This window comes from Carettochelys insculpta, chromosome 1 (genome assembly GCF_033958435.1).
Source record: "Carettochelys insculpta isolate YL-2023 chromosome 1, ASM3395843v1, whole genome shotgun sequence".
Taxonomy (NCBI): domain Eukaryota; kingdom Metazoa; phylum Chordata; order Testudines; family Carettochelyidae; genus Carettochelys; species Carettochelys insculpta.
Window position 1 is genome coordinate 56,173,294 of NC_134137.1, and position 26,379 is coordinate 56,199,672.

General features: G+C 41.5%; 1 protein-coding gene across 7 annotated transcripts in view; it reads right to left on the minus strand.

The window, feature by feature from the left end:
• DCLK1 (doublecortin like kinase 1) overlaps positions 1–26,379 on the minus strand; it is a 335,634-nt gene that overhangs the window by 299,272 nt on the left and 9,983 nt on the right. For all 7 annotated transcript variants that reach the window (XM_074982397.1, XM_074982389.1, XM_074982406.1 and 4 more), the window contains exon 2: positions 21,582–21,928. In XM_074982397.1, the coding sequence (XP_074838498.1) occupies positions 21,582–21,928 (347 nt within the window). The remainder of the gene's footprint in view (positions 1–21,581; positions 21,929–26,379) is intronic.

The following is a 26,379-nucleotide window of genomic DNA, read 5'->3' on the forward strand; positions in this document are numbered from 1 at the left end:
GGACACCAGCTACCTCCAACCTTGTGACATCTTGCACCTCACCTTCTCATCTTCCACACTGGGTCCCCAAGCTATTGAGTGAAAAGCAGGCAAAAGCCACCCAACCCTAGCCAACGTGACAGTGAATAAAAAAAAAACATTCCTTCCCAGACTTGAGACACCATGATTGCAAAATGTCACAGCACAAAAAAAATTACAGTAAACTCTTTCATATTTGGTAGCCTCAGGACTGAGAGGTTGACAGATATTCAAATGTTCTAGATAACAGAGAGGTACACCTAGTAATGTGTAACACTACAGAAAAACAAGATTACATATTAAGCAGCAAACAAAAATGTACACAAAACACTTCATTTACTAGCTACAGTAGTACTGTACACTGTAAATTTATACTGTATTTATTTATATTTATTGTCACTATATTGTACTTATGGAAAATATATCTAAAAGTTAACTTCTGGTTGAAAGGCTGGTTATTTGAGAGTTCCAGATGCTAGAATGCTGGATATGAAAGAGTTTACTGCAACAGATTTTGCTCTAACCCCAGAAGATGCAGGCTGAAGAGGCAAGTTATGAAACCCTCTGCAGGAGCACGAGCTAATTACTTACTCCAGCCCCACTGGCCTTCCCCAGTGCTGCAGCCATTACCTTTCAAACTCCAAAGGAGAGGAGACCCTTAAAGAAGTGTTATTCTTTTTCTGGGCTGCCCAGACACAGTCCCTCACCGTGATGTTGAGAGGGTTATGTACTATTTGAAAAGCCAACTAGATGTGTTACAACTGATTTAGAGACATGTTATTCTGGCTCTACCGTCAGAGGCCTCCCCCAGTCTTCTCTGATCTGGCAGCTTTAAGAAAATCATTGTTTATAATTAAGTCAACAGACATTACAAAGAAGTCAGACAGATTGGACTCTCCTTTTGCTTAGCGTGTAAATACATCTTGTACAGTTTTAAGCTCTAAAGGCTCAGAGGCGTTTTCCATCGTAACAGTTTCACAGATTGGACACAAACAGAAAAAACAATTAACATAAGAACATAAGAATGGCCATACTGGGTCAGACCAAAGGTCCATCCAGCCCAGCATCCCATCTGCCGACGGTGGCCAATGCCAGGTGCCCCAGAGAAGGAGAACAGAAGACAATGATCAAGTGATTTATCTCCTGCCATCCATCTCTTGCCCTTGTTCTGAAGGCTAGGGGCACCATACTTTATCCCTGCCTAATAGCCATTTATGGACCTAACCTGCAAAAATTTATCAAGCTCTTTTTTAAACCCTAATAGAGTCCTGGCCTTCACAGCCTCCTCGGGCAAGGAGTTCCACAGGTTGACTGTGCGCTGTGTGAAGAAAAATTTCCTTTTATTAGTTTTGAACCTACTACCCATCAATTTCATTTGGTGTCCCCTAGTTCTTGTATTATGGGAAAAGGTAAATAATTTTTCTATATTCACTTTCTCCACACCATTCATGATTTTATATACCTCTATCATATCGCCCCTCAATCGCCTCTTTTCCAAACTGGAAAGTCCCAGTCTCTCTAGCCTCTCCCCATATGGGACCCGTTCCAAGCCCCTAATCATCTTAGTTGCCCTTTTCTGAACCTTTTCTAATGCCAATATATCTTTTTTGAGGTGAGGAGACCACATCTGCACGCAGTACTCGAGATGTGGGCGTACCATAGTTTTATATAGGGGAAGTATGATATCTTTTGTCTTATTATCTATCCCTTTTTTAATAATTCCTAACATCCTATTTGCCTTACTAACTGCCGCTGCACACTGCGTGGATGTCTTCAGAGAACTATCCACTATAACTCCAAGATCCCTTTCCTGATCTGTCGTAGCTAAATTTGACCCCATCATGTAGTACGTGTAATTTGGGTTATTTTTTCCAACATGCATTACCTTACACTTACCCACATTAAATTTCATTTGCCATTTTGCTGCCCAATCACTCAGTTTGCTGAGATCTTTTTGTAGTTCTTCACAATCCCTTTTGCTTTTGACTGTCCTGAACAACTTGGTGTCATCTGCAAACTTGGCCACCTCACTGCTTACCTCATTTTCTAGATCATTGATGAATAAGTTGAACAGGACTGACCCCTGGGGAACACCACTAGTTACCCTCCTCCATTGTGAAAATTTACCATTTATTCCAACCCTTTGTTTTCTGTCTTTTAACCAATTCCCGATCCATGAAAGGATCTTTCCTCCTATCCCATGACCGCCTAATTTACATAAAAGCCTTCGGTGTGGGACCGTGTCAAAGGCTTTCTGGAAATCTAGGTATATTATGTCCACTGGGTGCCCCTTGTCCGCATGTTTATTAACCCCTTCAAAGAATTCTAATAGATTAGTTAGACACGACTTCCCTCTGCAGAAACCATGCTGACTTTTGCCCAACAATTCGTGCTCTTCTACGTGCCTTGCAATTTTATTCTTTACTAGTGTTTCTACTAATTTGCCTGGTACTGATGTTAAACTTATCGGTCTATAATTGCCAGGGTCTCCTCTAGAGCCTTTTTTAAATATTGGCGTTATATTGGCCGTCTTCCAGTCATTTGGTACCAAAGTGGATTTAAAGGATAGGTTACAAACCACTGTTAATAACTCCACAATTTCACATTTGAGTTCTTTCAGAACCCTTGGGTGAATACCGTCTGGTCCTGGAGACTTGTTACTATTCAGCTTATCAATTAACTCCAAAGCCTCCTCTAATGTCACTTCAATCTGAGAGAGTTCCTCAGATTTGTCACCTAAAAAGGCTGGCTCAGATTTAGGAACCTCTGTAACATCCTCAGCCGTGAAGACTGAAGCAAAGAAATCATTTAATCGCTCCGCAATGGCACTGTCTTCCTTGATCGCTCCTTTTATATCTTTATCGTCCAAGGGCCCCACTGCTTTTTTAGTGGGCTTCCTGCTTCTAATGTATTTAAAAAACATTTTACTATCGTTTTTTGAATTTTTGGCTAGCTGTTCCTCAAAATCTTTTTTGGCTTTTCTTACTACATTATGACACTTAATTTGGGAGTGTTTATGTTCCTTTCTATTTTCCTCACTAGGATTTGACTTCCACTTTTTAAAAGCTGCCCTTTTCTCTCTCACTGCCTTTTTAACATGGCTGTTTAGCCATGGTGGTTCTTTGTTAGGTCTCTTACTGTGTTTTTTTATTTGGGGTATACATTTAAATTGGGCCTCTAGTATGGTGTCTTTAAACAGTTTCCATGCAGCTTCCAGGGATTTTAGTTTAGTTACTCTACCTTTTAGTTTCTGTTTAACTAGCTTCCTCATTTTAGTGTAATTCCCCTTTTTGAAATTAAATGCCAGGCCTAGTCAGGATGTGCTAAACTGACCTCCTTGGGAGACTGATCTCCTGAGTGTCTATCTTTAAACGTAGATAAGCTCGAGTCCTTAAATATTTCTTCATTCCATATCTGTAACTTCAGTAGCTCACACCCATAGGGGAAGTCTGCTTAACTTCCTCAGCAGCCAGTTGTCATCCAGAGGAACATTTCCCTACAGCAGATGTGCTGGCTCTTATTAAAATGAGTATGGAAAATAATATTAAGTACCAATTGCAAAATCTGGAGTAGAATGGTTTCTATTGTGAAGTGCATGACAAATGTAGCTCTTACGCCATTAGTAGTTGTACCAGGAAGGTACAACTAAAAAGATGTATTAGTTTGAAAATAAATCTGAAGCCCGATTTCTACATGCAGTAAGATGGAAGCATTTTAGCCTACAGGTAATTGTATTAATTAGTTACAAAATCTGATTGGGCCTGCACTGGGGCAAAATGTCATGCAGCACTGAGAACAGCAGGGGGTCAAAACACAGTCAAAAGAGATTATGTCAAGGAACTCTTGCTACAGGATTTAAATACAGTAGTTTAAAGCTTAAAGAAAAAAAATGGTATAGGGCACACAAAGGTTTCGGAGTTAATGAACTGACCTGGTGATGTACAGGGAAAATTCAAGAATCACACAGCTCAGTGGTTTGAGCATTGGCCTTGTAAGCCAGGGTTGTGAGCTCAGTCCTTGAGGAGGCCATGTAGGGGTCTGGGGAAAAACAGATTTACAAAAAAAATTCTGTCAGGGAGGGTGCTTGGTCCTGCCAAGAGGGCAGGGGACTGGACTTAACGACCTCTCAAGGTCCTTTTCAGTTCTACAGGATATGTATATCTTCCTATGTATGTAGATCAGAATGGTCTCTGCAACTTTAGGGTGCAGTCTGGCTCCCACTGGAGTTCACAGGTTCCCACCATTGGAGAGTAATGATATGGATTCACAGAACAAGGTAACAAAGATACATGGCAGATTTCATGTAGAAATGACACTCCAAGAGACAGTAGAGCGTTCAGGGTATATCATGATCACTATCTCAGATTTGACTGTGTGGGGCAGTAACCTGTGACATCATTCAGTTACAAACTCTAGGGTTCGGAGCTCTACTAACCAAACCAAAACCAAGCATTACCATCCTTACCAAAATGCATTTTTAGCACACTTGAAACATTGTGGATTTGGCAGCACAGAGCCTTCATCTTTATTCAAAAAACAAAAACCTTCATGCTGTCGAGCCAACGTGCTTGAACTCTGGTCCCACAACCTTTTTTTTTTTTTTTTTTTTAAAAACACACACACACACACACACACACCCCGTATGCCTTTGTCCTCAAATTTGAATCAAATTTACTTTAGTTTCCTGCAGCTACATAAAATGGTACAGTGCCAAAATACTTCACATGCAGTCATCAATACATTGTCTACTATCCCAGACAGTTGCTCGAGGCTACCAATTACCAGACTATTAAAAAAGAGGAAACAGCTTTATCATGAAGTTATAAAAGGGAGTCTTCCATTTTCTGAGGCATCACCAAAATGGCCCTCAACTCTGCTGAGACAGAAATATGGTACAAAATAATGGTGCATATTCCTTTATTCATTCCTAACACCAGAAATTTCCTTTGACTGCCATAACCTGCAATCACACGTGCACACTTACCTTTTCTATCAAGAAATTAATGGGGTTACTAACAGTAATAACTGTGAAGCATGAGGATGGATAAGTGTAGGACCACACCAGTGGCTGAGGGATGCTGAAAATTCAAGAGTACACAGCCTAACAGTTTTGAACTACTGATTCCCAGGCAAGTCAACTTTTTAAACTACTCTCCAGCTAGTTAGTGGTGACGTAACATGGACCTGTGAACCTAGGGAAAAAAATACAGCATAAGACATGGCAGCACATTCAGAGCAGAAAAACTATCTTGGTACATGAGCCAGGCCTAACAGAGTGACTTTTAAAGACATGCAAGGGACAGAAGTGAACAGCTGACAATGTGTTTTTACTTACATTAACACAAAGTGGTTACTAGTTTAGGCTTGGTTTTGTTGTTTTTAAAGTGAAATACATTGCCATTTTTTGGTTTGACTATCACAACACAGCCAGATTTTTAGATCAGACTTTCCAAAGCCTAAGCAAATTTCATGCATGAGAGCATACATAAAAATCTGTCCAAGTGACAAAATTAAACTCCATAGCACACGCGCGCACACACACACACACACAGAGAAAAGTGACTTGTGAACTACACTGTAAGTGCAGAGCTGAGCTAAAAGAGTTTTGCCTATTAAAAACTTAATTCCATTTTTAGAATTTGCTCTTATGAGCGATGCATAAAAAAAAGTATCCAAGAGGCTTTTCACATTAGAAAGTGCAGTGACCAAAATAATAAGAGCAAGAGTTGCAGATTAAGTCCGAAAAGATTTTGAGCTTGTTAGTTCTTTTTATTCACACTTAATTTTTAAGTCCATAAAGAGGAGGGGGGAAAAAAGAAAACAAGAGAAGAGAAAACTAATAAGAGATCCTCTATCCTTTTGACAGACCTATTGTTCTACATAATTGCATAGAACTGGGCTTTTGTTATATGTACACATGGAAAGATTTACTAACCAATAGCTAGCACTTCAAAATACTTAACGGGAGGAGAAAGGAGAGGGAACTAACCTCAGTGAGCAAGCTAGATAGGAAGTCTCCTGGCAGCTGTGATAATAGTAGAGTCCACAGAGACAGGTCACTTGGTTAGGATGCATGCAAGAAATGAGACAGCTAATCCCCAAAGCTGGTAGTTATTTCAATATTTACATTGACCAAGACAGCATGGAACATTTCTGCATTACCTTATTGATCAATCAGGCCATACGGTTTCTCTAAAGCAGGGGGTGCACGACATTTTGTAAGGGGTGGGGGGAACAGTGCAATTGGCTCCCCATCCTGCCATGGCTTCCACAGCCACCCCTGTACCTCGCCCCCCCCCCACGCCTCTGCCACCGTTGTCAACAAGAGAAGATCACCACCACCCCCAGGCCAATCAGAATGTACAGGGGCCCTGAGCCAGGCAGCAGGGGCAGCCTGCAAGTTCCCAGCTCAATAAGGCAGCCACATTGGTCCCCACAGCCTGTGTCATGCTGGCGGCCTGGACCTGCCCACCCACCAATATGCCAGTGTGGAGTGAGTGCTGCTGCCTGTGGAAGTGTAAGGCCACCTTCAGCCTGGTGCCACCACCACAGCCTGGGTTCACCACCTCCCTGCTCTACAGCAGCACCAAGTTCTGTGGCCAGCAGAACACCTAGGGCAACACCTACAAAGGTGGAGGTGATGATGCAGCTGAACCCCCAAGGGTCCTCCCTTTGCATCCCCCCAAGCATCACTCCCCCTTTGGGGCACCTCCTGGAGCCCCCAGAACCCCCTTCCTGAGTGTTCCACCCACTTCCTGAGCACCCCCCATCCCTTCCTGCAGTCTTCCCACAGGTTGGGGGGGCCCCCCCACCAATTGCAGGGCCTGATATAAAAAGTTTGCTCACCCCTGCTTTAGAGTATCCAGTCTCAGACCACCACCCAGATACTCCAGTCTAATAAAGATCTACCAATCCCAAAGGATCAGAAACACTATCTTCCAGGCCAATACATACTTTGGACCTTGTCCCAAGTACACACTTATAAACAAGTCTTCATAACTAAAGATTTATTTTAAAAAGAACATTGGTTAAAAGATCAAATGCATAGACATGACTTGAATTTTTGAGGTTCAGGTGCCTAAGAGAAATAATGATCTTGTAATTGTAAAAGTTCCTGAAGAATTTAGTCCATAGTTATAGTACAAAATCCATATCCAACGTGATTCCACAGCCAATGACTGCAACCTCAGTCCTTGTGGATGAGATTTCCCCTGTTTTAAACCTCAAGCAGATACAAGACCCTAACTCAAATGTTCTTTAATGGGGCACCAGGATATCCAGGGATCTCATTTCTTATGGCTTGCAGCTTTTCCCAAGGGCACCCAAGCAGAGGAGACAAAGGGGAATCCTGTCCAAAGGGACTTTAGCATTTTGTAGCAGCCTCTTAGCCTGGGAGAGCACAATAGGCTTTGGATAAAACTTCCCGTCTCCCAAACATAATGGCATAAGTGCAGTTTACATACAGTTTAGTACATCCTTCAAACAGACATACAAACCACACCACTACCTCAATCAAGTTTCATTAGATATGTTAATATTCTAATCTTGAATCAAAGCTATAGTAATAAAGTACTGTTTGCTCACATTACAAGGCCCGAGCAAACATTTAATATTAAAGCGCAAGCTTGCATTTAAAGCTGCATTCTAACCTAATGTGACAGCGCACTTATCTACTATCTTCGCAGCAAGTCTTTTAAGATTGACTCTGACTCATTCAGCCTATGAGCTGATTAACTCTTTCCGACCATGTGCCATATTTCAATCAGATGACTAATATCTGAATCAGATAATGTCACAACAGAACACACAGCATATAAATGAAAATTTCAGGCCTATGAATGTCTCCTTTAGTCACATTACTCACCCACACTGTGCTCATGTGATTTTTTCAGTTGTGAGGATCAAATAGTTGGGAGGGGGAAAAACTTCTTTTTTAAAACATCAAAAAAGATCAAAGTTTGACAAAGAATAATGTTTTGTTCTTCCTAGCATCACGTCATTCAGTATGCTTGCCAACTTTTCAACAGTTGGATTAGTAAATTTGTTTCAATTTTTGGCATGCTAAACCACACAACGTCATGTAAAAAGTTAATAATATCATTGGGGTGAGGGTAGGAGCACCCAAGATTTTGGACTTCAGTGGCTTTTCTGACCAAATATCTGGGAAGCAACTACACAAGAAATCAAAGTTTTCAGCAACACTCCATGTCTCCTTTTGCTGTGTGCCTTCAATTAAAAAAGTGTCCTAACAAGGAAGTAAAATATTTATTTTAAACACCTCTCAAAATACTTAGGCCTTGTCTACACTAAGAGATAAAGTTGAATTTAAGGCTCTATGGTCAATTTTAAAACCTCTGTCTACACCCCGGCACTCAGTAAGTCACTTCTAAGTGGCTGTAAGGCCCCTGTACTGCTGACTTCCCAACGAAGTTACTCGAAGAACTGAATTTGCAGTGTCGAGCTAAAACAGCATAGATTAACCAGAGTTAAAATCAATTTTTATTAGCTGTGGAAACCATCCCACAATACCCCTCGAGGTGTCCTTTCAGGTCATCCCTCCAGGTGAGGAGGAAGTAAGAAATGGAAAGCTGGCATTTTTGAATTCATTTCTTTATGATCAGCGTGGCGATCACATGTAGCTACTTTACAGAGCTCTAGTCCGGAAATGCCAGGAGAGCCAGGAATTCATTTCACCTTGCAGCCTAGCCTCCACCCCAACACAGCATGTGGTGGCTTTGCTGTGAGGACCAGACAGCAGGGCACGAAACAGCATGGCGTCACGTGGTGCACGGCGTGAAGGATTCTTCCCTGCATGGGATAAAGCAGGGGGCACAGATTTCCTTTTCTTTCCACCGCTTCACATTTGTACAGAGAGGCCCTGCTCTCACACAAGTGCCTTGCAGTCAGGGGTCTAGCCCACACCTCACTATGTGGCTACCTCCTCCTCCCCCCAGCACCCTGTCATGGTCCAGCTGCTGCCCAAACACATGGCAGTGAGGCTATGAGGTCATGCTTTTATGAGAGGCTCAGAAACTTCTTTTCTGCAGGTCATGTTTCTACAGGGGCAGTCCCCCTCCCTTACAGGAGCCAGGTGGTCAGGGGTCTATCCCCAGCCAACCATACCACACAGCTAGCCCCCCCCCCCCCCCCCCAATAAAAGCACACGCCTGCTGCGCTGTGTGGAACATGCTTCCAGACAGCAGCATGTCCTGGCTTGCACATAGTGAAGTCTCCCCGCACAGCAAAGATTCTTCAGGGGCTGGCTGGCTATCGCCAGGAGAACCTGGCCAATGCTGAATTGTGGAATGGTCCCCCTAGAGCCTGGTACCTGCTCCAGGTTAACAGGAGCTGCATGATCCCCTGGCTCCAGCGGATGGGAGGCCCAGCCCTCGCCAAAGCTGAATTGTGGGCTCTCCCCTGCCCTTCCCAAAGTGCGTGGCTTGGGGGAGGCTGCAGTCTCTGTGGTGTCCTATTTGCTGCACAAAAGCTCAGGAGAGAATTGTAGCCTGAACACCTCTATCAATCCTCTTAGCTGATGTACACAGTGGTGTTCTTTCCCCAGGGAACCAGTGTGGTTCCTGATAGCATGGCACAGTCAGAACAGGGAAAGGCTCATACATTACTGTAGCCTGAGCACCTCTGCCCATCATTTTGGCTCCTGCACACGTTTCTCCAGGTGTTCTTTCCCCAGAGGACCACTGATTTCCATCACAGGAAGAGAGACTAACCACAAGGAAGTGAAGCACTCAGTCTTTCCTTCCCTTCTTCTTCTGAGTGATGCTAACCACTGGACACCAATGCCCTCTGGGACTCCCCACTTTTCCTAATTTCTTCCTGAAAATAAGGCATTTGGCTTCAAAGAGAGGGAAAGGCAATGCAGTCTGGGAAGGTGAAAGTGGGTGATGATTCAGACGACAAACAGTATTTCATTGGGGAAAGAGACTTCTGAAAAACAGCTGTTTCTTTTGAGGGCAATGCAATGTGGGGTAAGGACATCACACTCCCAGAAAACACTTGCAGGGAATTTTTTCCCCATAATGCAGCAGCGAAAAAGCCCAGAATGCAATAGGGATCAGGGACCTGTGGTACAGGTTCCCACAACACACTGCTGCAGCAGTCAAACTTTGGCATTTAGCAGGGACACACTAAGTCGATATTGGGGGCAGGTGCAGATACAATTCTGACTTTATAAAATCCAGTGTTACAAAGTAGACTTTGATAAATTTGACCTTATTTCATAGTGTAGACATACCCTTATTTAAAAAGTTACCAAACAGACTTGTGTCTATGAAAAAACAGGTGACACACTTGTAGTCCCTCATATGTCACATCTGCGTTAGAAATGGCTCAGGCTTTTGTGTTTTGTGTTAAAAAAAGTGAAACATTGCACAAAAGATTCCCTGATGAAGAGTCAGATGCCCTTTCAATACAGCAGCACCTACTGCAAGAGTATGCACCCTTACACATTATGATAAGTTCACATGCAAACCTTCAGCCTGCTAAATAGTAAGTTTTTCTTCCACACAGCATGAAAGCCAATGTATTGATCACTGAAGAAAGAAATCTTTTGAAAATTAAATCTACAGTTCATAACAGATGCACACTAGCAGCCTTGGAAACCTTTATTGTGAGAAATATTTTCAGAGTCAGGGCAACACAATTGTCAGTTTAATAGAGAACCAAAATTAAATGAACACATACTCAATGCTTTCAATTAGAAATGGGCATCTGCCTGCTCCTTGAAAATAGGCACCCTAAAATAGGAAGGGGATTAATCTCTTCCTGAGGTAACTTGCACTCAGGTGAACCAATGGGAGTGAAGTGGGTTTTTTTTTCAAACTGAGAACAATGGCATTTTACGGGGGGCTTTTGTCTGCTGGGACAACAGAGAGAAAAGACAGAGGGAGATGATGTCTCCCAAGGCAATTGGAATAAATATCATAAATATCTTGACCCTCTCAAGATCAGCCACAGAGATGTAAGCAAGAGGGAAATGTATGGTTAAATGCGATCAGGTTACGATTATTTTGAATTTGGTTGGACTGGCTACTGCTTCTTGCTTGCTACTTTATTTTCATTGTTTGCTGTTCTGTTTCTTTTGTTGGTGGTGGTGTTGTCCGACTTAAGATTTTCTCCCTGTAATTTTTAAGCATAAGCCCAGGGAAACATTGTTTTCTGAGTGCAACCCAGGATTTAATTTCTCTTGTTTTGTGAATAAATCACTATTTTTAAGCAACGGATCTGATCCTGTCTCTTAAGAAGAGTCTGTTCCTTAGACAAAAATGTCAGCTACTAAATTACAGGTTTTGTGCCGGAGAGCTCTCCAGACGGAGGGTTAAGAGCTTGGGGTGCTCCTAAAATAATCCCAGGTGTATCTTCCTGGGTCAACAGGGCTTTTGTTTTACATGAGTAGGAGCAACCTACCTTCCACAGGATCTGTGACCCTGGGAAGTTTTCAAATAAATTCTGTGTATAGGCAAGATATTTAAGTTTTTGCAAGCCCCCACTTTCCACACATAGAGTGCCAGTGGGGAAGGAGCCTCGACATGGTGGCAAGGTTGGTGGGATCATTCTGAACGTCTCTCCCCTCCTCTCAGACAAAAATGGCAACTGTTCTCAGTTCAAAAAGTCACTCCACTCCCATTGGCTTACCTGGGCTCAAGTTACCTCAGGAACAGATTAACCCCTTCCTTACTCATTCATGATAGTCAATGTCACAAAGAGACCAACAAACTAATACAGCCTTCTAAAGCCAGAATGGGAAATTAGCTCATTCAGTCTTTCTGCTTTCACACCACATCACTCGCAGGTAACAAGGAGCCTTTTAGAACCCTGCACTATCACTACCTGACCTTTTACAGGAACAAAGTTTCTCACAGTATAAGGAAATAGTGTGTATTTAGCAGAGCAGTCTTATTTTTCTTTTTGGAAGGTGATTATTCTTCAGAGACTATCCTTGCCCTACCCATCATCATCTTCTGTACTTCATCAAGATGTCAACTCCCACCTCCCACCAACTCACAGTGCCTTTGAACCTTCATCACCTACTTATGGTTTTCAGAACAAGCAACTTTGGGCTTTCTCCCTTGCATTCCTTCATATTATACAGGAAGTTCCCCTATATCTCCTCAAGGTGCTGATGCGATGCCCACAATAGAAGTCACAACTGTTAAGCCACTGGTATCCTGTGACAACTGTCTACCATAGGAACCAAAACAGTGTTTCATTGTGCTCCTCCATACTTCTGTATTGACCGGTCTTATCAGCCAAGTGAAACAAGGTCTTATATAAAACTCATCAGCCTCTCTCTGTAGCCCAGTATCTTTTAATTACTCCATCTTATCGACTCTAAAATTTCAGAAAGTCTTCTAGGGCATCAGTGGACACAACACTCTCTATAGTTCTGTGAAAAATTAAGAGCTGGTAGGGGGAAATAACGGTCACAGCTAAACTTGATATCTAGCTAGCCAACCCAGAAGGTTTACCTTCATAATCCTCTATAGATCAAAGGCTGATTGGTGGCTGCCATCAGTACCTTCTACCGTTACCTCTGCCGATTCTCCCACTAGTTTAAAAACGTTCATATCCTGAATGATTTTTCCCCAGGCAGAAGAAATAAAGGCAAGGGAAGGGGACACAGGAGGAAGAATGAATATTTAGGGACACCCAGCAATCTGCCTAAATAAGTAGATGGGGCATACAGGGAGCTTCTGAGGGGAACCAAAGGAATGCTTGGAGTCCCTGGTGCATGTAGTGGGCTCAGTGGAGAGAAGCAATGACGCGTCACCCTCTAGTACTTACCTCCACTATACATTACAAACTCTTTGAGGCAGGGACAACCCAGAGCACAAGGCTCTCCTGGTCCATGGCTCAGACTTCTAGATGCTACCAGACATCAAGACTATACTCTAGCCCAAGCAATATCAGTACAAGCTTCCCTGTGAATGCCTCAGTCCTAGCTAGGAGTAGCCAGCTCAGCCTATATTTGGTTTCTTAATTGAGAATGACAAGATTAAACTCTCTATATATATAAAACCTGGACTAAGTCCTTAGCTGAGCAATATCATTTCTGGCTCTAGTCCACCAGAAAAGCTGTAATTCTCTGCAAAATAGCAGAGTCACAGCACTTGAGAGACCATACAGAAAGACACATAATTTGCCAGTATCTTTAAGGCAAGGACTCATTTTAAAATCACACACCCCCTCTCAAGTGGAGGTGGAAATAATTATGAAAATAAATCAATGACCCTGTCATATTCGATCAGCTGCCTCTCACACGTCTAAAAAAAATGATAAGAGGAAATGACATTTCAGAGAACAAAAGAGCAGCCACTTAGGAATCTGGATAAGAACAGTACATAAAGTTTAAAAAAAAAAAAAAAAAAAAAAAAAATCTAATCACTGGGTTCTTCGGTATACATTTTATACAGGTCCTAGAAGAGTAGAAAAAAAATTCTCTCCTTTCAGGAAATAGAAAGCTGTCTTCTCAGCAGCCACTCAATAACAAGTAGGACATCTTCATATCACCCCCTTATTTGCGAGTCTGCTGATGAGCCCAATTCTGGAGCTGTAGATCTTATCACAGAAGAGACAGGTGGGGTAGCTGTTGGGATGGGCACTGGGCAGTTTTTGATGCTCTTCTCTTCTCCACCTCACCTCATCTGCACCACGGTAGAACCTCTCAAATTACATCACCCCCTCACAGATTACCATTCGCCATCAGGGACGGTCTTGGGCAAGACTCTCGCAAGTGTTGACACGAATGCTTTACTTTTTCCATGTGTGCTCCAACACACAAGCATAATTTACAATTTGCATCATTGACTTGGTCTCCTCTTTGCTTTGAAAGATCAGGCTATTGTTTGACAAGGTTATGACAAATAGTTCCATCCCATGCAATAAATTTGGGATCAGTATTAAGTTGATGTATTACTGTGTACAGAGATTATAAGCAACTCCAGGGAGGGAGAGTTATCACACTTCCTTCAGGAACCAGAGTGAGTGAGTGAATATTGGGGGGTGGAAAGGGAGGGAGCAGATTCTCATGAATAATCTACACTGAAAACCCCTTCAGAGTAGTTTAACACCTGAAGAATGCTTTTATGTACTAGTTCAAAGAGCTTTTGGTATAAAAAGGCTGGGTGTAAATTTAGTCAGGACCTTCATTCTAACCCAGCAGTTGGAGAGAACCTTCTGCTCAAAGAGAAATCCAGCCCTACCAGAAAGGATGGAAGAATTGTGCCACTACTTAATAGGGTCCCATGAGACTGACAGGTGACTTTTGGTATGCTAATTGTATGTTTAAAACATATTTATTATGTGTTTTCTCAGTAATGCCTTTACCTTAACAATAAAGGTACTTGCTTAAACAGATCTGTGTGGAAATTGCTGGCAATGTTCAAAGCTCTCAAAAAAGCAAACCACAGCCACTGGCTGGTAGACAGATTGGCTTACAGAGGTTATCACAGCATAAAGCAGGGAGCTGTGAATCCTAAAACTGCCCCAGTCAGAAAAGAGTAGGACTGATGACAACTGCACCTCTCACACTTAGCTAGGAACTCTTGGAAGGGACCAGACTACAGGGGGCAGGGAAGGAAAAGAGGAGTGGAAGATTATAAACACAGTTACCTTGAAACCATAGTTGAAGTATCCAGTGAAATTCTCTCGAGTTTGGTAAGACTTTACAAGACAATCTCTAGTTGAAGTCTACCTTTATGACTATTCAAGATAGATATTTTAAGACAGTGTGAAAACAAAAGGAAAATGGAGGGATGAAGTTCCACCCCCACATCAGAGATCAGTTTCTTGTATTTTCAAAATATCCCCAGAACGCTGCAAATTTAAATTTATCATCTCCCCCTCCCACTGAGTGACCAGCCCAGACAGGCGTTCTGCACTGGACAGACAAAAGTGGAGAGTAGTTGAAAAAGACAAACAAGCTCTGAAAGTGTACATGCACCCTATAGGAGAGACTGCTCTTCTAAGAATGCTATAAAAGCTTGATTTAAAATGGATTTATTATGTGTCAAAACTGAGTTCCCGCCACGGAATGGAGTTTGTAGCCATAAATTATCTGAACAACAAAACCACTTCCTATCATTTAAACAAAAACTCACTTCACAGTTTTAGGATATTATGAACATGCTTCACAAAATAATTTAGCTGGAAGAAACTTTAGTACTTCTGCTCATTTTGTTTCCTTCTATGACAACGTTGTTCGGGTGGATCCTATACACACACACCTAAACAGCTCTGTAATGGTGAAAGTCTTCCAACCTATGTCCATTTTCCTCTGTTGGAGTTACATGACTAACTAGAAAAGAGTGAATAAAAAAAATTATAGCTAAAAAGAGGCACAAGACAGATGAAGTAACTAACTGAAGTTACACAGTGTGAAGGGGCGGTTGCCCAGCACTGGTTCAAAAGGGGGTTAAGACAGCCAGTGGAGAGGACTGGGGCTGGGAACTCAGAAAAAGGAAGCTGAAGACAGCCAATCAGGGACCAGATGGGCTGTATTTAAAAGGGCTGCAAAGCTCTCTCCAGACCTGGCGAGGGAAGGACTTTCTGCCTATAGAGGTACCACAGATAGAGCTATGCCGGGGAAAAACTCCAGGGAAGCCAGCAAGATTCATCCTTACCAAGGCTTCATCCTTACCAAGGCTCATCGGAGGCTGAGACCCTGAGGTAGGGCCTGAGGGTACTGGGGCCGCAGAAAGGCAACTAGAGATAGGACTAGGCAGCACGTTCACCCCAGTTGCCAATGACGACCAGCCAGTTCAGACTGCAGTGGGCTCTTGAGGGAAGGGATAAATGAAAAACAGCAGTAGTTCACTGGGCAAGTGGTAGACTTAGGAACAACTGGGTTCCACGGGAGGAGAGGACCCCAGAATATGGACAGCACCCAAGAAAGAGGGCACTGCAGTTCAGGGGAGATGCAGGTCCAGACATAGGGAAGTGATGGAAATATAAAAGGCAGGTAACTGTGAGCATGTCAGCCAGAAAAGGGCACTCCAGTGCTGGCAGGAGCTAATTCCTGGACTGACCACCCAGAGATCCTGCACAGTGAGTAACCGGTCACACATAGTAAGTCAGTGGCAGAGACAGTGAGTTTAACCAGTCACACATAGTAAGTCAGTGGCAGAGACAGGCATGGAAGCCAAGTCAGCCAGCTTCATCTAATGCACCCAATCCACTGAAACATACTACAGCTACACCATAACCTAAACAGTTTTTCAGTGTACACACCAGGCAAACACTCCAAAAAACTGTTTATGCTGATGGGACTTCATCCATTACTAATAAATTTTAAATCAAGAATGGATTTGTCTCAAGATATGCTCTAGGAATTATTTTGGGGAAGTTCTCTGGACGGAGTTATATAGGCTAGACAAGATGATCACAACGGTCCTTGGGCCTTTGGAATCTATGAACATGTTACAGTCCTCCAAAAACAGAACTGAAGAGATACAAATGACACTGAATGCAACTGTTCATTGAACATAAAGTAGTTAAAAAAAAGAAAAAAGCTCCTCAAATTGGATGCTCAGATACAATGAAGTTGGATATACCATTCAAGTGATTGATTTCCCAACGATGGTGTTGATATATTGTGGCCTGTGTCCATTTTCCCCCACTATTTTAAAAGCTAGAAAGCAACAATGGACAGGGAGATTCTAATTTTTCAGTCTATAATCAGGTATTTGCAGTATAAACAAGTTATAGAAGGGTAAAGAAAGCTGTTTGGTAAAAGAAGGATCACATTCTAATAAAAAGTAGGGGAACTTATGTTGAAAGATGAGCAAATTTTTAGGCAGCGTGCAATCAATCAGTATAAGGCTGTATTATTTTGAGGATATCTAAGTTAAGATAATACTTAACACATTTCAGAAAGCAGGCTGAATGTCAGAGGAAGCAAGAAAGAATCCAAACACTGCACAGATAGGAGCATTTATGTGATCACCCTCTTTCACTGTGTCACGTATCGATCACTGCTGGAGTCAAGATACTGTACTAGCCTGTCATTCTGCACGTTTACTTTAGATTAACAAAATATGAAAGACCAAGACCCACCACAAAAGAGGAAATGTCTTCATGATCTAGATTTTTATAAACAGCCACATAATATTTTTACTTGCATAACATACAGTGTAGTTGGCAACTCTAAGATAAAATTGAAGGTCACCTGCACATGCTAACTTGAATAGTATTAAAAAAGATTTAATTTTGGGAGCAGGAAGGATGGGGAGAGAGGATTTTCAGGAGTACTTGAGAGATAAACACAAGTCTTCTGTTAGTTGCTTTAGGGAAGGAAAAAAAAAAAAGTCTTCACCCATCCTCCATACCCAATTATAGGATGAGACAGTTCCACTCATGACAGAGAAGTGGTATTCTCACACATCTTATAGAAACCAGCAGTACTATGGTGTATGATCAATCCCAGAGAGCCATTTGAAGGTTGTGTCTTACACTCACAAACCATCAATAGCTCAGCTGATGGGAATTGTACCACAGTATGGATCAATCATGCAGTATGTCCACATCAGCCATGCTGTCTTGGCATAGTTTAGACTTGTGTAGAAAAGCACTATTGTAGTTATAGGTCACTTTATATAGCTACCCAACACTTCATCCGAATATTCAAATGAGAAGTAGTAACCTAGTTCAGTGAATCAAGCACTAGATATGCTATACTTTTTACTGTGGTAAATGCCTTAGTAGGCTTTATAGCTGGAAACACTTGCATTCCAATCTCAGGACTCCTAATGAGTCACTTAGGCTAGTCAAGTTACTTCACTTCTGTGCCTCAGCTTCTCCATCTTTGTGAATAGGAACACCAATCACAGAAGCAACAAGAAGTCCTGTGGCACCTTATAGACTAACAGATATCTGATATAAGGTGCCACAGGACTTCTATAGGCCTACCTCTCTGATACTACCACAAAAGGAGTGCTTCGAGGGAGGACCAATGAGTGTTCTGAACATAAATGCGGTATGCACCAAGATTAAAAAAAGTTTTCAAAACCAAAAGGGGAGAAAAGGAAAAGCGTCCCCTACATTACAAAAAATTATACAATTAGTTTCTAGAGGCCATTTCTGCCCAAGACTTCCAAGCTTGCTGCCTTTCTGAACCTAAAATAAGCTCCTAAAAATCTAGCATCCCTACAATTTTGAAGGCTACCACTCAAACTCTGCATCTGTAAAGGTATGTTACAGAATAGTTATTGCCTAAATATTAGGTTGGATGGGTCAGGCTATTCACCTGTGGGTGAACAAAATATGGTGAAGAAGAAGAAGTACCTTCCCCACCCCCATTAGTATTGATGACAGATGTGTAGTAAAAAAGACAGGAGGAAGGAAAGGCCTACATCCAGCATTAAGAGTTTGTCTGACTCTTGTTAGAGACTTCACAAGTGGTCCTTTGATAATCTTCTAGGCTTTTTCCAAAAGAAGAAAAATACTGTGCAGAAAGAATTTCTTTGGTTCTAAATTTCAGAAGAATAATCCTAAAAAAGAGCCTTACTCTTATCCTCATACAAAATTACTTTTTTGGCTCAAGGAGCTTTAGGGGATTCTGTTTAAATTAGTGATGAAAAGCGTAATCACAGATTTGTTAGATTTAGCTGCACAATAAAGGGATAGGGTCAGGTTTTCTAGATCCTTCCCAACTCCCAGCAAGAATGACTAAAAGGAGTCTTCAACTGTTTGCTCTCCTGAAGACATTTTAGATTTAGCCTATCTTCCAAGTAATCATTCACAATGCAGATTTAGCAGTAAAGAAATTATGTGCCTAATGCCATATGGGAGAACAGGTTTTTGGCAGTGTAAATGGAGTTGCAATTGCCTAGTGGGGGTGGGGAAGGGGAAAAAGAAAATCAAATAACTTCCCCATATGCAGAGATGACACCAAGTTGCTCCTGCCGAGTTAAAATCATTGATTTCCCTTTTTATGAGCTCAGTTGATTTATCCACTCTGCAGACAGTGGGGCATGATTTTGTCCCCCTTACAACAAGGGTTAGGCAACAAACTGTACTATTTCAACAGAACATAACAGGAGAAGAAAGAAGGACATGTGTCTGAAGAGGGCTCCAGTAGCTACAAGATTTACTGACTAAAGATTGGACAGAGTTCAAATTGTGTTTGAGAGAGTCATCTCAGATTTCACAGTTTGACAAGTAATCCAGATGACCCACGATATTGTCTCATTTACAAACATCCAACTCTTCTATGTATGGCAACTAAACAGTCCTATTTCAGACTTACTGATTCCAGAAGGAACAATGCATTTTAAGAAACAAGAAGAAAGAGTGTTTGACTTCTGTTTGCGTTTCTGAAGGCTGTAGACAGCCGAAGACAGAGAATATGATGCGTCACAGCACTTTCCTTGAGGCAAGTTTAAAAATACGCTGAAAAACTAAGTGAATTTACCAAGAAAAGACACACCGGATTGATACCGCTACAGACTGAATTCCTCCATGTGCTACACTCAATATTTACACAATACTTTATAAAACATTCAGACTACTGTACAAACATTAACTGACACCCAGCCCCCCAAAAATAATAATAAATGCTAAGCATGAGATAGGTATAAACAGGAATTAAAGAAGTTAAACTTGTTCAAGGTCACAAGTCAAGTTGGAGATGGAGCCAGAGCTCAGGTGCTCCCAACACCCAACCTATTGTACAATTCAGGCAAATTAGGTTGACCCAGCTACATTGCTTAGGGGGTTTAAATCCAAGCCAAGAGCAATATATCTAGGCCAACCTAATATCCATTATAACCAGTACTAAGCTGATGGAAGAATTCATCCACTATTCTAGCTTCCACCTCTCAGGGAGGCAGATTAACTACCACGATGAAAGAACCTCCTCTGTTATTGCAATAGTGCTCCCATGTAAATATTTACAGCATCTATGTCATGGAGGACATTTACAAGCAGGCCTTCGTAGGCTACGCTGTTTCACAACCCAAAACAAGTACACCATGGACAGCAGTCCTGGTAGATTCCGCAGACACATGCTTCAACTGAGGAAGCCCACTGCAGGTTGAATCCTACTGTCTGTCCTCACCAAGACTGAGTCAAATCAGTTGCAAGATCATTATTTCAGATGTACGATGTGAAACAACTAGGAACTGGACTCTGATTACAAACATCCCCCAGAAGGTGGGAATGGCTTTTACTCGCTACTGAATTGGCCCCTATTTGAGGTAAAATATTGTTTTCTATTACCATTCTCTGAAGTGACCTGGTTTCTCACAATTTCTCATTTCTGACATCCAGGTTTTCTACTCTGTACTGTCTCAGAGTTACTAACATAGGAGATAAGATGCTTGTCACTCTACATGAAGTGTTTTTATGTTGCATAGGAATGGCACAACTTCCTCAGCGTCTATGTTGTACATGGTGAACTGGATAGCTTCTCAAGACACAAGTCTTCTGACAGTATGCTCTCCCACCATCTTGGCAGTGAAAGGCATATTTGCATGAAAAATATTTGGACGCTCCTTTGTTTTATCCACACATCTTGCTAGATCCTCCACGTAAGAGAGCGCATCGAAGTTTACATCTCTAAAATACCAAATCTCCTCTTGATTACCTTTAGCTACGGTTGCACTAATCAATGCAAGTCACACTATAGTCTGCCTCTGTCTTCTTCGGAGTTTATTACCTCTCCAATTATTTTAATCATCCTGGTTTTTAAAGACTGAATGTACGTCAAAAGGAAAAAACCCACAAAGTACTACAACGCTACACAGAAGGGAGTTGTCATTTGTATTTACTCGGTCACAATGGCATTCAGAACTTGAACAATGTTTTGGCCGCACTACATTTAGCAGAACGATACTGTTTGAATATGAAGGATTTTTGAATTGTGAAGGAGTTCTTTGGGCCACCTGGAAAAGAGTCATTGAAAAGTCTGGGAATCACAGGACAACAGTTTCCATATCACTCTGAGTCAAAGAGGTGGCAATTTTCCCCTTCCCCCACCCCACTTGTAACCTTATCTTTACAATAGGATAGTTTAGATTGTGAAATTATATGACTCAAAAATAAAAAGGTACATTCAATATGCAAATGTATCACTGTCCAAACCCATGTGATGTGTCCTCATTATTAAAATTACAGGACTTGAGGAATGATTCATAATGCTGTTACAGAAGAACAAACAAAAAAGGCACATTAAAGGAATTTGTTCAGGATTCTTTAGTATCATACCCTTCATTCTGGCCTTCTGACACACACATTTTCCAAGCCAGCATTGTTAATCTGATTTGAGCTACAAACATGCATACAATAACCAGACCATTCATTGAAGCAAGAGAGTCAAACTGCCCTTGAGAAAGATCTAATACAAAAAAAACACAAAATTTTAGTGATCGGTATGCCCAGCTCTCTCAATGTAAGTAGACTTCTCCAGGAGAACAACAAATGCTAGTTATGGAGTACCTATTGTAACAAAAACATCATATCAGTTACTAAAACTGACAAAACCCACTGCCCTTTGCATTTGTGGTGATGAGAGAGACAGTGCTGGGGATTACTAGGATCAAACAGATTACCTGTTTTCCATCCAGCGTGTACAGGCGTTTAACCACTCCTGAATCCAACTTGATGGCATCAGTTATATCGGTAAGAACCTGTTCAAATGAATGTGCGGTCTTCTTATTAAGCAGAATCCGGACTGCTTTACGTGGTTTTACACCACTCCTGATGATGGTGACCAGTTTAGGCCTAATGAAATCCTTATTCTCTCTGGCATCCGAAGGACTTCCTTTGGCCGTAGCAAGCGATGGCACCGTACGGGAAGTGGAGGTTGTCTTAACATTCACTGACCAATTCGGATTTACATTCTTTGTGTAGTCCAGTTTTTTGAATGGTTCTATTGAACCGCATACATAGCTCTCTCCTGAAGGTAAAAAAAAAGAGAAAGGAAGTGTCAGAACAATAAAACTAATGTTAAAGATTTCTTACACAGCTACTGTTCTTGCCATATCCTATTTTTGATCTACCCTTTATCAATCGTGTCTTTTTCTCTCTCAATCTTCTCTGCTAAGCCACTGTAAACTATCGTCTAGTCCAGAGGTCCGCAACCTGTGGCTCTGGAGCCACATGCAGCTCTTTAAAGAGTCATTTGCAGCTCCAGATGCTGCCACCACTGACTCGTCTGTGGCTCCCTGCCCTGCTGACACAAACTGTAGAACTAAATTTGTTTAGTGGCTGGTAGGGCAGCAGGAGGGATCCATCCATTAAGCCAACTGAATTTAGTTCTATCATTTCAGTGGTGTCAAGGCAGTGAGCCACACAGACCCCCTTTCTTGCCCCACTTGCTGAGTGGACACATCCCTCTGGTCGGCGTGCTTGGATCATTCTCACCAGCGGAACACCTCCACACCAGCCTTCCTTCCGCTGGGCCCTTGTGGCTGCCCAGCATAGGCTCCCCAGCCAACACCACGGATTAGTTAGTCCTGGGGGCTGAGGTGGGGGGAAGGGTTGGCCATCGAGTAGGCTAAAGACTGGGAATGAGGGTGTGGAGGGTTGATGTGATCATTGCTCCTTCCTGCTTGAACAGCCTATCCCCAGGTGCAGCATTTTCCCTGTCTTCATTTGCTCTCCAATCCAGGAGTGAAAGTAACAAACTTTCTAATTCATACAAATCATTGTGTGCGCGCTGTTCTTAAAATAGGGGTTACCAAAAGTACAGTTTGACATTCTTTATTAAGGATTTTTCAGGTATCTAAAAGAGTGTCATAAAGAGGAGGGAGAAAACTTGTTCTTCTTGGCCTCCAAGGATAGAACAAGAGGCAATGGACTTGAACTGCAGCCAGGGAGGTTTAGGTTGGACATTAGGAAAAAGTTCTTAACTGTCAGGGTGGTCAAACAGTGGAATAAATTGCCAAGGGAGGTTGTGGAATCTCCATCGCTCGAGATATTTAAGAGCAGGTTAGATAGATGTCTATCAGGGATTGTTTAGACAGTACTTGGTCCTGCCATTGGGGCAGGGGGCTGGACTCGATGGCCTCTCAAGGTCCCTTCCAGTCTCAGTGTTATGATTCTATGACTGTCTCTTATTCACATGCATTGCAGCTCCTAAAGTATTTATTTTGTAACAATTTGAAAAAAGAAAAAGAAAAAATAGCAAGAGGAGACATTTGGGTTGCAGACCACTGGTCTAGTCATTGAAACACGCACCTTGTCATGTACTCACAGCATAATATCAAAAAACACAAAACAAAGAACATTTGCACACTAGATTGGAGCATCTGTTCTCTTGTTTGCAAGTTCTTCAAATAGGTTTTCCACACTCCACTTTGTATCTCTGTTAAAACAGCAATAATTGAGTAGTCAATTGGAATTCTCCAATACCCAGGGGATCCATTAGAGTGGTCCTCTAATTTTGTGTATTCACCAGGATTTTCAGAGACTCACAGCACTATACAAAAAAAGTACGTTCATATTTATGGAATAACACACACAATAGTACTAGGAAAAACAATTTAGACAATGATGTTTTCCAGAACATAAGGTTCTCAGCATCTGAAATTAAAATTGTGTTAATTTCATAGGGAATAATCAAAGGCTTGTGATTTTTAAACAAAGTTAAAACCTTAAAATTTAATTAATTTGCAATGAATGAATTGAAATGAAAGATCTCAAAATGTTAAATGCTTCTGGCTCAGAAGTTACAAAGCTCATCTACTGTGTTAAAAATATAAGGTCAACAAACATTTCCATTAAAAATACCATTACAGTATTTTTGTTTAGAATTAAACACTTCCCCCGCAGCACAAACACTATACCAGTGTACAAGCTAGAAATTACACTGGCGAGTCTACTCCGTGCTAAAAATGAATTAAGTACAAGTGGTAAAACCCAGAGAATTCACTGTGAAATAGAATTTAGAGCTTTTAATCCTTCTAGTTTCAGTAGTTTAACGTGTTAGTAGACAATAGAACCCCCTGGGTTAGTATTTTAGCCCTAGATGCTTTGTGCTACACACAAAGGGGTGGGGATCCAATATGCACGCCCATAACATTGATTTGTACTAGGAAAGCAACTACAGGTTTCTGTTTGTGTGTGTTAATAGGAAACAGAAGTCAATGGACAACAAATGAAAACTTAGCTATTTGAAAGTAATCAAATGAGAAAAATAACTGATCTATAGACCAAAAAAAAAAAAAAAGGGAGGTCATTTCATTGACATGGTGCAGCATGTATAAGAAGTCATTGATATGAGAAGATATACATGAGTCAAGACCAGCAAACCCTTGAGGTATGAAGACTTGAGACAGGAAGATTGGATTAGTGGTAAGACTTGAGACCTATGCCAGGATGCATCTGTGGGTTGCCTAAAAAGGGAACAATGAGAAGTTAACTTCCCTCTGTGACTGAATGAAGTGACCAAGAGGAAGCCAGTGGATGGACTCAAAGGAGGAAGTAACAGCGCTAGTACCAAAAGAGATCTCAAAAAGGCCACTATGGAGGAAGGCAGATACAATGAAGGTGTCAGAAGGGAGAACAGGGAGATTACAGTAATCAAAATAAATTTTTAAAGAGTCTGGATTGTCCCTTTAAATTGTGCTATAAAATACCAGGAAGCAGAAAAGAAGAAACATTTAATCACATCTTATTTGTGACGGAGAAGATGTGTTGGAGATTTAGTACTGCAGTAACATTTTTAATGTCATTGCGAAGCCTAGTTAGAAAGACAGAAAGACTGCTAGCTACTTTTATGGGAGACAGAGTTAAGCTCTTCCTTTAATACAAATGGACATGGCTGGTTGCCTCAGACAAAAAGGGTTTAGCAATTAACTGTAGTAATGATCTAGGAACAAATAAACAAGACACATTCTCTTTTATCCATGTCCCAGACCAATATTTTTAGCACTAACTGTTCCACTGTTGCAAGGTCAAAACCATACAACTGCTCTTTGTGTAAAACACCTCATCCATAGACTGAGAGTTATAAAGTACAGCTATTAACAATCAGAAGTTTTAAAAAGTGTTTTTACAGATATGTTTTATGCAGTAAGTGAATACACTGCATAGACTGGATTTATTTTTGATATAAAGGAATTGGAGTCAAGGTATTTTAAGCCCCCCTTAAGGTCACTTATTTCTGGGCACTTACATCAATAGTGTGTCCACTTAGGCTTATTAAAATAGTTTGAAAACTCTTCTGAAAGTTACAAATTTAAATTAAGTCTTGGTGGTGTTGCAACTCTGCAACTGTCAGAGCAATCACTAAATTAGAAGAATACGGTCTAGGAAAAAAATGCATTCTGTTTTAGAGTGCTGTCACATTGCAACTGGACAGGCTACTTACATTCTGCATTTTAGTTTACAGCTAAATATCAAGCTGATTACTTACTCTTACTATGTATTGTTACTGCTACCACTGCACCCCTCCAAAAGAGAGAGACGATTAATGTGCTGAAAACAATGTATTTTACCCACTCCACCCCCCAAAAAATAGGGCCCCCTATTCTGCATGATCTTCTGATAAAACCATGCATAGTTACAAGGGTCCCTACTTAAAAGTAAAATGACATACTCACACGTTGCTAAACAAATATTGACTCATGGTTATAGCATCAACAGCTACTTATAAAAAAAAAACAAAAACATACCACACCACTAGAATGAGAAAGCGGGCACTGATTTTGCTGGTTGTATGCCCAGACTTTCCCCAGCAATTTTAGCTACCAGTTTGACTGCAGCATTGCACCAATGATATCATCTTTCTACCAACACGCTCCTTTCCAGAGTGGAACAACAAAGAATTCATCTGGCTCTAAATGCTTATGTAAGTTTATATAACTTGCTCTACATAAACTGGACCATCATTTTAATTGCTTTTTGTTTGTTTTAAAGAGGAGGATGAAGACTAGATACACAGGATATTTTTAATTGATCTTAAAGCTGTGATGCAACAGGGCAAGCATCCAATACACAATTGAAAATATATTACCCTTATCCAGCGCCGGTATGGAGTTCTGGCATCTCAGCAGACCCAGCCATGGAATTGGCTGTGGCGAGACAGTGGGGAGCTGGCTGAGTACCGGCACACAAACCTTTGTGTTTTAAAGAAAAAAAAAAATACCCACCACCACAACAAAAAAGGCACTGCCCTTACCAATAGGACCACTTCAGGGAAATGAGATTTCATCTGTCAGAGTGTGTGTCTGTCTCTCTCTCTCTCTCACTCACACACCCACCCACCATCTGGGGATGCAGAGCAGGGCCAGATGCCAGCTCCAGCTTGAATATCCAGCATATGGATGCCGGATGAAGCTTTTACTGAGTGCAAGGAAAGGAGTTAGAGGCATATTCACATTAATCAAATGTCTGAGAAGTGTT